We start from the raw sequence: 13265 nt of genomic DNA, 5'->3' as shown, positions 1-13265 counted from the left end.
CCCCATCCCACTGCATCTCATGTTTTTAAATGAAAAATGTACTCTGTGTGATTGGCTTTCGGTCCTTTGTATTAAACTATACATACATACATGATGCTGTTTTGTTTATAGTTGTTTAAGCAACTTAATTATAATTGGTTTATAAACATTATTTTAAACATTATGCACTTTTTTCACAGATTGTAATTTTTTTATGCTTTGAATAAACATGCATTATTAATATTTTGCTCGATGTGGCCTCAGGAGAGAAGCCAAAAGCTTTTCTTCACCCTAACTGAAATTATGCATTTTAAATTAGAATATAATTCAAATTTTGATAATATTTAAGTAAAAAATTCGAATTTAGTTTTTCAGCCATTTTGACAGCCCTAGCAAACAGTGCAATAAAATGCATGGCAGTATCTATGAAAAACCATCATTACAATACAATCCTACATCGTATGACAGCCAGCATCTTAATTGTATACAACATTTAAAACGACCGTTTTGAACAGACGCAGACTTCTCCTTCCTCTGAACCTAGTCTTGAGTCATAAACTCTAATACATTTTGACAAGCGTGTAATAAGCCAGTTTTTCCTCCAGAACTTCCCATCAAACCCTGCCTGTTCAATCTGCAACTGCAATAAAGCAATCAGCTGCATCTGCTAAAGCAACACAGCCGGATTGCCGTGACCTATTTACAGCCGATTCCTGGATTTAAGAAAATAAAAGCACTATAATGTGCATGGTCACCATGTCATGCTGCAGTCAATGACGCTAACGCACATACAATATTATTATAAGGTAAACTGCATTACAATACACAGTGAGGAGCATCATGCTGACAAAGGATGCTCATGCATGACACTGTACAGTAGTCTGATGGGTATCTTCATATATTAAAAAACGGCATTGGATTAGATGCAACTATGTTATCATATTACATCTGCACATGCATGAGCACAGAAATTATTCACGACCCATACATAAACTTACAGCTGAAGCTACTGAATTTTTTTTTTTTTATTATTGCCCTTTCTTTCTTTCTTTCTTTTTGGATTGACTTTAAAATGGACATAACAAAAAATAAATAAAAAAACAACAAAACTCTACATTCAGAACCTTATGATATTTTACTTTAATTGCGAAACCTATATATGTTTTATTTTTTAAAACTACATTACAACAAGTTTTATATTCACAAGACAAAAATGACTAAAACAAAACCCTCATGTATTACCTTTTGTAAAACTTATTTCACAATGGACTATGAAACCCTTTCAAACATGAGAAAACAAAAAAAATTATGAAAATAATCAATTAAAGCTCTTTAAATTTATGTAACTTTATAAATATTGCATTTTTATTTGACTTATTTTCTTTATTTACTTTTATAGATTTGTTGCCTTTGCATTTTTGTTGTTGTTCCTATTCCTTATTTCACATATTCTGAACTGTACAACAATGCTTTATATTTGGCTAGTTCTTTTTTGCACAGTATTTAATTGTGATTAAATATAATAAATTAATTAATTAACTTATAGTTCCACTTATGAACTAACTGGAGTCGTTTTCCTGTTCTGAACCTTTCATTGAACTCTAAATCTAGGTTCATCAAGTTCAAAATGTTTAAATGATCAAATATCCGTAAAAACAAACAATTCTTTGACCATGTTCCTTTTCAAACAGGTGACAAAAGCGAAAGACTTTGCATCCGCTTCTGTGAGACTCCCTATAATTGAGCTGTCAAAAGTTTGACAGAATGGCACAGTTCAGGCAACGTGTACGACAAAAACTTGAATGAAACTCGAAAAAGTGAGTAAAAAGCATCGTAAGTGAATAAACTAACGGAAGAGTTCCATCATAATTAGCTGATTTGCTTGCGGCGGCAAATTACTTAAAGAAGCAAAACTAAGAACAAAAGAAAGAGTTTGCGACCCGATGCAAGTTTTCACATCCACGTGAATTTGAAAGTTGAGTTAAATGCATATATAAATAATTAATTAATTTCATGTAAACCCAAATGCAGCCGTAACGAAACTAGCCTAGCTCGCTTAGCAACGGGATTCCGCTCATTGTAACTAAGGCGGAAACAGCCGCTCACGCTAATGCTAATGCTAACCCCCGCGAGCCTGCTGCTAGTGTTAGCCTTAACAATAATACTCACCTCCAACTCGGTACATGTTGGCCGCCATTCTCTCACTCCCCTAAACAAACACAATAATCACGGTTTCTCTCGTTGTGTGGATAAAAATGCGTATCCAAAAGTGCTGCTGGTTCTTTATATCCTCGCGTGTACTGGCGTACTTCCCCCCGTTGCGAGACAAAGCCGGGACCCGGCACGGCGCTGCCGCTCTGGCGGGTAAAAGTTTAAAGTTTCCGCTACAATGTTTCTCCGGATGGTAAAAAAATCGCGTCTTTGTTTCGACGCTGCGATAAAACTCCCATTGAAGCCCCTTCCAGACATTCACACTTCACACGAGCCCTTGATAGCCAGCCTGTCTCTCTCTTTCGCTCTCTCACACTCCACTCTTCCTCCCATCCTCCGCTCCCTGCTTCATCCTCCTCTTCTTCACCTCCGCTCTGTTTCACGCGCACACACACATACGGGCGCGCGTGCACGCAACCCCTTCTCCAACGTCATCTTCGGAAGCTCATAACGTCACTTGGGATTCGACAATCTCCCGGGAAACAGAAACCTGACCTCTGGTAAATAATTACTATTAAAAAATCTAAAGACATTATATAAAGTATTTTTTTTTCTAAGGGGCAGCATGCGGTTATTATAGATTTATTTTGTGGCACCAAGTTAATGTGGAGAGGCTTATCCCACTTTAGAATCAAAATTGAATGTCATTGATTATTATTTATTATTAGAACGAATTTTGCATGTACATACATGGTTATGTATACATAAATACGGCATAAGGATATCAAACTCATTAATCGTTGAATGTCGTTTTTCTTTTCTCATGATTTATTGTAATTCATAGGTGTACATTATTTGTTATTCTGAAAACAACAAAATAAAAAAGAAACAGAAACTTGAGCTTTTAAAAATAAAAATAATTTCAATTAATTTTTTTTATAAAAACCAGAACCATGAGACTACTGTGCATTAAAAAAAGTGTAATCAGTTGTCAGACAAATAAATAAATAAATTTGTATACACCTTAAGACCTATTAAAGTTTCATTTAATTACTTTTAAACTAAAAATGAAATTTCTCATATTTTATGCAGGTATATATGATAGCCAATCGTGCAAACGATCAGAAATGTTCACTTGTGGACATAACGTAGAATCAGGTTAGGATAGTGAAAAGTGGTGCTATACTTCCCTCTATAGACTTACAGACAGCAACGCAATCCGTTATTAAAAAAAGTCTTGCTCCAATTGTCCTCTAGGTGGCGTTTCGTAATACTAAAACTGATTCACCTCAGGTACTGTATGGCATTTAAAGCACACACAGACAAAAACATTATTACTTTAAAATGTATTTATTTGATTAAAAATAACACAATTTCACATTGTTTAACAAGCTGTAAAAACTGACTTGATCAATAAAAGACAAGCCTTTTGGAAGTTTTTGGACAGAGGACATATTCCTGATAGCAAATAAAGCATTGATTATCCTGCTGCCCATAACACAATGCTTCACAGAGACATGATTTATGGTTAATAATGTAATGTCAGACAATTATGCATATAGTATTTAATGACCGGAAAAACAGTAGATGATTAAAATAAGCATATGAAAAGCTTTATGAAGTAAACAAGCACATGTAAACTTGAAATACACGGAGTAAAAGCATGATACATGTAAAAACTAGAGATTCATTTCATTGAATACATCCTTGTCTCGTGATGTGTTGAAATGTGTTGAAGTGTTGAATTTCACAATTGTCAAAATTCACAATTTTTTTCACAATTCACAAAAGTAAAGAAAAAAAATGTCTTTTTTTTTTTTTGCATTAAGAACATAAACATGTTTAAGACCACCACAATTTTTTAGACTTATTATTTTTCCTTTTGATTTTGGAATGCAAGAATACATTTCTTTAAAAAAAAAAAAAAGCAAATTTCAGACACAATATGTGACCCTGGACCACAAAACCGTAATTCGCTGGGGTATATTTGTAGCAATAGCCAAAAATACATTGTATGGGTCAAAATTATAGATTTTTCTTTTATGCCAAAAATCATTAGGATATTAAAGGGGTCATATGATGCGATTTCAAGTTTTCCTTTCTCTTTGGAGTGTTACAAGCTCTTGGTGCATAAAGAAGATCTGTAAAGTTGCAAAGACTAAAGTTGACCCAGACTGAGAGACCATTTAAAGGCTCAGGAAACCTTTGCAGGTGTTTTGAGGTAATTAGCTGATTAGGGTGTGACACCATGACTTTCCAATATTGAACTTATTTACGATATTCACATTTTCTGAGACACTGAATTTTGGGTTTTCATTATCTGTAAGCCATAATCATCAAAATTTCAAGAAATAAAGGCCTGAAATATTTCACTCTATCTGTAATGAATCTATATAATATATGGGTTTCACTTTCTGAAATGAGTGACAAAAAATATTGACCTTTTTCATGATATTCTAATTTTTTTAGATGTACCTGTATATATTTTTTGGCCATGTCAGTTCATGAAGAAATGTAGGTAGTGAACAGCTATGCATTATTTGCGACCTTTCAATGGTAAAACAACACTGTGACATGTTTCACAAAAGCTGGCATAACCTTCCAAATGCCTCATGTCACAGCAGATTGTGCAATGAGATATTTCCTCCTTGTTTCATTTCCTTGAATATCATGCCTGTTTCTTTCTTGGTATTCCTGGTGTATGTCTCTCTATGTTCCATTTACTGGAGAGCTAGAGGAAGAGCAGACAGAAGAGGAAGAAGCTAGATGTTCTTTGGAATGGTCTCCAGTCCCCGCCCCTTTAACTCGCCACTGGAGGATGCAGGTGTCTTTGCCGCCCATTGACAGAAGGTGACTGTCATTATGTGTGAAACGAACGTTAGTCACATGACTGCCATGGCCCTCGTACTTATAACTTGGAGCCTGACAGAGAATCCAGGAAATAAATGATTAATGTCTCGCAGTATAAACAAACACATTCTCTGACAAATTACCTACAGTAAATATGTGAATTATTAATCTGCATACAATACATACTACATCAGCTGGCCTGTTATATCAAACTTTAATGCATTGTTAAGCATACTGAGTCCAATGAGATTTATTGTTTAATTTTATTTCTATTCTAAAATGATAATTTCTTTGACTCTCAATAAATACATCAGGCAGCGACTGACCTTTGGTTTGGGACATGGATACTGGAACAAATGAACCTTACAGAAGTCATCAGCTACTGCCACCATACTCTCACTGTGTGATCGACACAAGGCATTGATGTCTGTCCCATCTGATCCCTCGAGCCACACACCTAGACAGCAATACAATTTAGAAAGACGGTAAACATATACACTTACATATGCTTTCAATGCACAGGACTTTGGGGACTCGCAACATTAGGGGAATACACTTAATGCATTTATGAATGAATAATAATAATAAATAATTAATTAATATTAATAAATATGATCTAACACATACAAACACTTTGATTTTCAAAAAACAAAACATTTAAAATTTTATTTTTAACTAATGTACATTTGGCGCTTGCCCATGCAAAACTTCCAAGTGGTCTTCTGTTTTTTTTTTTTTACATCAGCATTGGTTATTAAAGCAGGATAGAGTTGATTTTGGACTTTACTAAATTCAGAAGAGTGTATGGTGTGAATGTGCAAATAAAAAAAAATGAACAAAGCCGGCGTAAAGTGAGTCCACTCTTATTCTGGTTTACAGATATGCTCATTGTGCTGCTTCCTTAGCAAGAACCACTTATACCTAAAATCATTTAAAAAAAAAAGATTTTCTCTCACCCATGACATGGAATCCAAGCACACAGGTATAGGACGCCCACTCTCGATCTTTACTCTCAAACCGGTTCCTCAACAGCTTGCAGCCACTTGCGACATCCCCTTTTTCCACAAACATAAATGTTCAAATGCATTATCATTTATATTACTCATTGTCTTCTTGGAATATGTTTCTGTGTTATGAACCCAAGCGTGCAGCCTTACAGTATAGAATTTCATAATCTCCAGAGTTGGACATGATGTATTTTCCATCTTTGGACCAGTCGAGGTGAGTAATGAAACTGGAGTGCCCCTGTACATACAGGGAATGCATTTTATCTGCACAACTTATTGTGCTTTTTAACAGAAACAGACCGCTATAAAACATTACACACGACAAACCACCATAAAACAGTTTGACATCTTTTAGAGTACTTGACCCAAATGCTTTGCTTACTGTGCACTTTCCGAATCGTGTATAACGCCGGCCACCCTCTGTGACGTTGTAAATGTAGATGAAGTTGTCATGGGAACCAACTGCCAAAAAGCTGCCATCTGTGTTTTGGTAAGCAGTAAAATATAAGTTATCGACTATAAACAGGCTTGCAAAACAATCTGCATGCAGTAAAAGCTGTCACATTGTGCCACAAACAAGCTATCAGTTATACATCTACTAATAAATGTAATAATGCTAATTTTCAGAAAAGGTTTAGTTCTGTTTTATACTGTGCCCTTTATTATTGTGATTTTGTTGACCTCTGACCTGGTGAGTATCTCATTACGGACAGCTGCTCATTGCCATCAGTCAGGTCTGACACCACTTCTTTGGTTTGCAGATCCAGTACAACCCATCTAAACAGGTAAGCAGTTAAAAACCATCATAAAGCCATTAAAAAAAGGGAACATTTCACTGTAAAAAGCTTACTATAAAACTGAAGTGGTAGTTGTTATCAGCTGTCACTGTTTTGTAAATGTTTTACCTTCCAGTACTCAGTCCAACAGAGACAACACCTCCATTTGGGCTGAAATCAGCACACAGGCCAGATTCCTAAAAGAGATAAAGATTCATGTTAAATTCATTGTCACTTTACAGAGTGTTTACGATAATACTGGTATACATTTTTGAAGGCGCACCAACATAAAAGTTTAAATAAATGAATATTAGTATTTCCAAGTATGTTTACAATTATGCACAATCAAATGATTTTCAGTGACATCAGTGGTGTAAACAAAAACTGTATACTACAAACACTGACATTCAAAAGTTTGGGGTCAGTATACATTTCTCTTTTTTTGAAAGAAATGAATACATTTATTTAGCAAAAATGCAAGAATTGATCAAACGTGATAAGGACATTTATAATGTTACAAAAGATTTCTATTTCAAATAAATGCAACTTTCTATTCATCAAAGAATCCTGAAAAAATGCATCATGGTTTTCAGCATTACTAGTGATAAGAAATGTTTCTTGAGCAGCAAATCAGCATATTAGAATGATTTCTGAAGGATCTGGAGTAATGATGCTGAAAATTCAGCTTTGCCACCACAGGAACAAATTACACTTAAAAATACTGAAAAATATACAGTTATTAATATTAGTTTTTAGGATTATTTATATGATTTTAGTTATGAATATATAAAAATATGCAGTTTCACAATATTACTGTTTTTATTGGATCAAACAAATGCAACCTTGCTGAGCATAAGAGACTTCTTTCAAATACATTTGAAATGAATAAATAAATAACCCCAAAATTCTGCACTGTAGTGTTAAGTGTGTTGAGACCAAATGAATATATCTCAGTAACGCCCATATGTGACCCTGGACCACAAAACCAGTCATAAGGGTCAATTTTTTTAATAAATAAGCTTTCGATTGATGTATGGTTTGTAAGGATGGGACAATATTTGGCTGAGATACAACTATTTGAAAATTTGGAATCTGAGGGGGCAAAAAAAAAATCAAAATACTGAGAAAATCGCCTTTAAAGTTGTCCAAATGAAGTTCTTAGCAATGCATATTACTAATCAAAAATTAAGTTTTGATATATTTACAGTAGGAAATTTACAAAATATCTTAATGGAACATGATCTTTACTTAATATCCTAATGATTTTTGGCATAAAAGAAAAATCGATAATTTTGACCCATACAATGTTTTTTTTGGCTATTGCTACAAATATACCCCAGCGACTTAAGACTGGTTTTGTGCTCCAGAGTCACATATTATCCAATGCTTTCAGCTGTGTACTTCCACTCTATTCCAAGCATATTGTTTGATGCAGAATCCATACCAATAGGTGTCAGTATAAAATGTAGTATACAGCCAGTGGCAAAAAAAAAAAAAAAACCCTAGTGCGCCATTAAAACAGTTCATTTTCTGTGACCTCTCTGACCTCTAGTGTTGTGCACCAGTCCAGTTTGTGGTCCTCTGCATTCCACACACACACTTGACGATCATTTCCACAGGTAAGAAATATGTTCTGAGTGGGGTGTGTGGCCAGACCCCACATTTCATCCACATGACCCTGACAATTCAATACACATTTTTAGAGTGCAGTATAAGATCAAAACTTTTATTTTGCTGAAGCTGCTTTTTAAATGAAATTTATTAAAAAATGTTTTATAAATAAAATGTATTAAAAAACTATATTTGCATATAAATCCAATATATCTACCTGTACAATGGCCACAAACCCATCCGAAAAGGTTCCTCTTAGGATTGCATTTCGTGTTGTGCCAACGAGCAGTTCCTCTCCATCTACATCCGCAATGGTGCGGACTGCACCAAATTTCTCAGGAATCTGGAAGAGCAAAGGCCATTCAAGACATTTTTGATTTAGAAACTCTATGTAGTTTAATATACTCACATTGCTGCAAACACAGTTTTAAAGAGAATGCAGATTCACGTCTCACCTCACACTCTCTTTCAGGTGCCAGGTCTGCGCTCCAGCGGATGACCTTGCGGTCCTTGCCGCCACCGCTGAGTATAGCTCCACCCTGCAGGATGCACATAGTGAAAACACTGCCCTCGTGAGCGCGCGTCTGCTTCATGATCTGAAATGTCTCTGCAAGCAAGGAGAGAAGAAAAAAGGTGGCAAAGTGAATTTGAAAAGATGGACAGTATCTATAGTTTTTCAAGTAAGTAATAGAGGCTATATTTAAAAAAGTAGTTAAAAGTAAAGGAAAAATTATTGTACATTGATACAGTTAATAATTCTGGCTGATACTGATAAGCCGATGATTTTTTTTATGTAATGGCCAATATGTTAAATGGACAACATAAAATTCATATAACAAAGAGTGAAAAATTTAAGGGGGTCTGAATACTTTCCGTACCCACTGTATATGAAATGTTATTTAGTAGCGTCATATTATTTCTTCTGTATTTTATCATACAACCACGTGAAACGGATTATTTAATTTTAGATGAAAACCCGATACAGTACTGATAAATACTGTGTATCCCTAGTAATACTTAAAATGTAAGTCTATCAGGCAAAAATTAAGAAATCATTTTGCTTACCCTTTGCTCCTTTTCCTAATGTTTTGGTATCAGCAGCTGATTTTCCCCATGTGAGAATGTTCCCCTCAGAGTCTCCCGTCAACACATCACCCGTAAGACTGAACACGAAGCACAGGACGAACTTGGGCTTTTTGTATTTCTGTTAATGAAACAATGAACTAAATCACCAACACTAACAAATACCAAACAATGAGTAAATTCATAGTTAAATACATTACGAAGTGGTTCTATCCTTTAAAGCTAATCATAAGCAAGTCACAAGGCATATTACAGTAAAAAAATTACTTAAAATGATAATATTATACAGATGGTATCACATAGAAATACCACCCAAGGTACATTACCGTTCAAAAGTTTGGGGTTTGTTAAGATTTTTTTTTCGTGTTTTTGAAAGAAGTCAAAAATACATCAAAACATATAATTAAAATGTAAATATTATTACAATTTAAAATAACTTTTTATATATTAATGTATTTAAAATGCAATTGATTCCTTTGATGCAAAGCTGAATTTTCAGCATCATTACATTTTGCTTACCCTTTGCTCCTTTTCCTAATGTTTTGGTATCAGCAGCTGATTTTCCCCATGTGAGAATGTTCCCCTCAGAGTCTCCCGTCAACACATCACCCGTAAGACTGAACACGAAGCACAGGACGAACTTGGGCTTTTTGTATTTCTGTTAATGAAACAATGAACTAAATCACCAACACTAACAAATACCAAACAATGAGTAAATTCATAGTTAAATACATTACGAAGTGGTTCTATCCTTTAAAGCTAATCATAAGCAAGTCACAAGGCATATTACAGTAAAAAAATTACTTAAAATGATAATATTATACAGATGGTATCACATAGAAATACCACCCAAGGTACATTACCGTTCAAAAGTTTGGGGTTTGTTAAGATTTTTTTTTCGTGTTTTTGAAAGAAGTCAAAAATACATCAAAACATATAATTAAAATGTAAATATTATTACAATTTAAAATAACTTTTTATATATTAATGTATTTAAAATGCAATTGATTCCTTTGATGCAAAGCTGAATTTTCAGCATCATTACTCCAGTCTTCAGTGTCACATGATCCTTTAGAAATCATTCTAATGATGATTTGGTGCTCAAGAAACAGATCTTTTTTTTTTTATGTTGAAAACAGTTGTGTTTCTTAAATTTTATTAAACTGTGATACACTTTTTCATATTTTTTTTTTATATTCATCTTATATGATAACTTCACTAAAATATGGTAATACCATAGTCCATCTTTGTAAGTGAGTTGATGTTAATTCATATAATTTCTTCCCATTTTCATACATGGAAAAACAAATGATACCAAATTTACAGTGGAGGACAGTCAACTTATGGCGCTTTTCCACTGCGTGGTACGACTCGGTTCGGCACGGCTCAGTACGGCACGGCACGGTTTGTGTTTCCACTGCAGTTCAGTTCCGCTATAGAGTGGGCGGGATTATTCACATGCCGCCTCTACTACCACGACTCCTAAAAAAAACTTTTTCATTCCGCGTCGCCCCATCAAGCTCTCGCTGGATCCCCTCCTCTGCTATCAACGAGAGGAACGTCTGTACTTCCGCAACAGCTGAACACACACACAGAACTTTTTGGTTGTTAAAAAAAGGTGCGCTCGTTCAAAACGGTTGCGTTCGACGCTTCGCTGGCTGTGCTGATTTAAATCTAGCGGTTCTTTTGTGTTTGTGTCTCAAGTTCAGTGACGCAGGTAGTGACGATTCTCTCCGGCCAATCCGTGATCAGCAGAGTTTACACGTCACGTTTTGGTAACGGTACGGTTCACTTGGAACCCCAACCAAGGTGGTACTAAAAAAAGTACCAGGTACCAGGTACTGTACCCAGTGGAAAACCCCCAAAAAGTGAACCGTACCGTACCGAGCCGTACCGTGCCGTACCATGCAGTGGAAAAGCGCCATTAGTGGCCAAATATGGACTCACTCCAAAGATGCCCTGTTTCTTGGTCAGTGTGCAGGCGCTCAGGGTCCAGAAGTAGACGTGGGACTTGCCACAGGAGATGATGTTGTTGGTGTCTGTTGGGCTGAAGTCCACACCCAAAACTGCCTCATTAGTGCTCTAAAACACACACACACATAGACGCACAGCGTGAAGACATATGGTTTTCCACAGTATATATGACTCTGTGCCAATGGCTCAGTGTTATTATAGGAGAAAAGCTGCAATTCAACTTCAAACATCCAGTCAATCTTCAGCTGCAATTGCAGCTCATGTCAGTTTAATGACAGAAAATTACTGTAATTTTCCTGTGTTATTAAAAGGTGTAATCCAGAAACTGTAAATACATCTTCAAAGCTCTGCAGAAGATATTGTCATTGTTTATGATTTCTAAACTGTTCAGGCTCCTTAACTTTGTTCTGCGTAATCATCTTCAAGCACTATTGTTTCCAGAATTTCGCCTCAAACATACATCTGAAGGGCTTGTGAAATTTCTGAATGATATTTATCTCACCGCAAACTGACTTTAAAAAAATAAACCAATTCACATTGAGATGAAAATCTAGATGAACTCAGTCAGCAAACAGAACGCCCTTGACAAAGCGTCATGCTAAGTCCAACTACTTCCTAAATCCATTACTAGCAGTACAGCACAAAAATAAAACACGAGGAAGAAAAGTTACTTCATACAAATGGCCAGTTCTTAAAACGCTCACAATCACTCACACAAATCTACTGTAAAATATTTAGTCGCTCCCATAGCAACCCCGCTCAAACCACTCATGCAAAAGAAGGAGGAAACATTTAGGACAAAGGATCCCACAGAGCTAAAAAAAAAACATCCACAATAAAGCTGACGGCTTTACAGAACGCAGGCAGCTGGCTGTAGATTCAGTCAAGGGCTGCTGAAATAATCACTAGGATAATTTATCTTAGAAAGTAAAATTTAGGACTCGGACATGATGGAGGGTCGAACCTGGAATTTTTTTTAGGAAATACTGCACATGTGCTTGAAAAAATATTGCTAGGCTTCTAATCATGAGAATGTAAACTATATCCATGTAGCTTCACGTAGATATTGTCTGGTAGATAGTATATACCGCGAACATGCATTTCTGTGTGTGTATGTGTGTGTGTGTGTGAGTATGTGAACACACCTTAACTTCAACATGCTTTATGTTTTTATTCCAGTCCCACACAGAAAGCATGTGTTCATTGGAATCGTCGATCACACACAGGAATGTACCAGCATCCTGTAAAAAAATAATAAATAAATAAATAATAATAATAATACTCTACCACTCAAAAGTAGGGAATAATTAATTTTTTTTCATATTCTTGAAAGATGTTTCGTATGCCTAGTTCACACTACAGGATTTTAAGCCCGATTTGCAAGTTAACGAGCTCGCCGACAGGTCGGGCTGCGATCGGGGGAAAATCAGCGGGTGATCGACGCTCGGCAATCTTTATGTGTGAACTACACAACGACGCATCAAAGAGGCTCGCTGACGCGTCGCCGACACCTCGCCGATGGCAAACAAATATCTAGCATGCCAAATATCTGGACCGGTCTGCCAACTCGACATCACGTTGTGTCAGGTGTTGTGACGAGCTACAGCCAATGAGAGAGCAAGGCATGGGTTGTGGTCACCGGAAGAAATACAAAAGCAGCAACATGGCTTAAAGAAAAGTTTGGACACAATAAATGGAGCAAAATTTTTCATCGAGCAAACAGCTTGCAGCGCTAATTTCTTCCCGACATCCATTTTCAAATAAACAACTCCTGTTTCACGTGTTGTTTCGCGTCATTCCCGTTCCAATTCTCGCGTGTGTTTTCGTGACAAAA

The 13265-nt window shown here is 35.8% G+C and overlaps 2 protein-coding genes across 2 annotated transcripts in view; both read right to left on the bottom strand.

Annotated features, from left to right (window-relative positions):
- LOC107709145 (metastasis-associated protein MTA2-like) overlaps positions 1-2558 on the bottom strand; it is a 22373-nt gene extending 19815 nt beyond the window's left edge. The window contains exon 1 of the mRNA XM_016513588.1: positions 2149-2558. Coding sequence (XP_016369074.1) covers positions 2149-2176 — 28 coding nt within the window. The 5' untranslated portion in view covers positions 2177-2558. The remainder of the gene's footprint in view (positions 1-2148) is intronic.
- Positions 2559-4614: 2056 nt separating this feature from the next.
- The window catches only part of LOC107709062 (echinoderm microtubule-associated protein-like 3), a 35668-nt gene continuing 27017 nt past the window's right edge, over positions 4615-13265 (bottom strand). Inside the window, exons 12-24 of the mRNA XM_016513491.1 lie at positions 12577-12672; positions 11405-11539; positions 9977-10115; positions 8830-8981; positions 8592-8717; positions 8310-8441; positions 6893-6960; positions 6676-6764; positions 6370-6467; positions 6138-6225; positions 5937-6035; positions 5307-5437; positions 4615-5052 (exon numbers count right to left, since the gene is read on the bottom strand). Coding sequence (XP_016368977.1) covers positions 4840-5052; positions 5307-5437; positions 5937-6035; positions 6138-6225; positions 6370-6467; positions 6676-6764; positions 6893-6960; positions 8310-8441; positions 8592-8717; positions 8830-8981; positions 9977-10115; positions 11405-11539; positions 12577-12672 — 1566 coding nt within the window. The 3' untranslated portion in view covers positions 4615-4839. The remainder of the gene's footprint in view (positions 5053-5306; positions 5438-5936; positions 6036-6137; positions 6226-6369; positions 6468-6675; positions 6765-6892; positions 6961-8309; positions 8442-8591; positions 8718-8829; positions 8982-9976; positions 10116-11404; positions 11540-12576; positions 12673-13265) is intronic.

This window comes from Sinocyclocheilus rhinocerous, unplaced genomic scaffold, assembly GCF_001515625.1.
Source record: "Sinocyclocheilus rhinocerous isolate Xijiao unplaced genomic scaffold, SAMN03320098_v1.1 scaffold611, whole genome shotgun sequence".
Lineage (NCBI taxonomy): Eukaryota > Metazoa > Chordata > Actinopteri > Cypriniformes > Cyprinidae > Sinocyclocheilus > Sinocyclocheilus rhinocerous.
The sequence above is the reverse complement of the archived record's forward strand: the minus strand, read 5'-3'. Positions and strand labels throughout refer to the sequence as shown.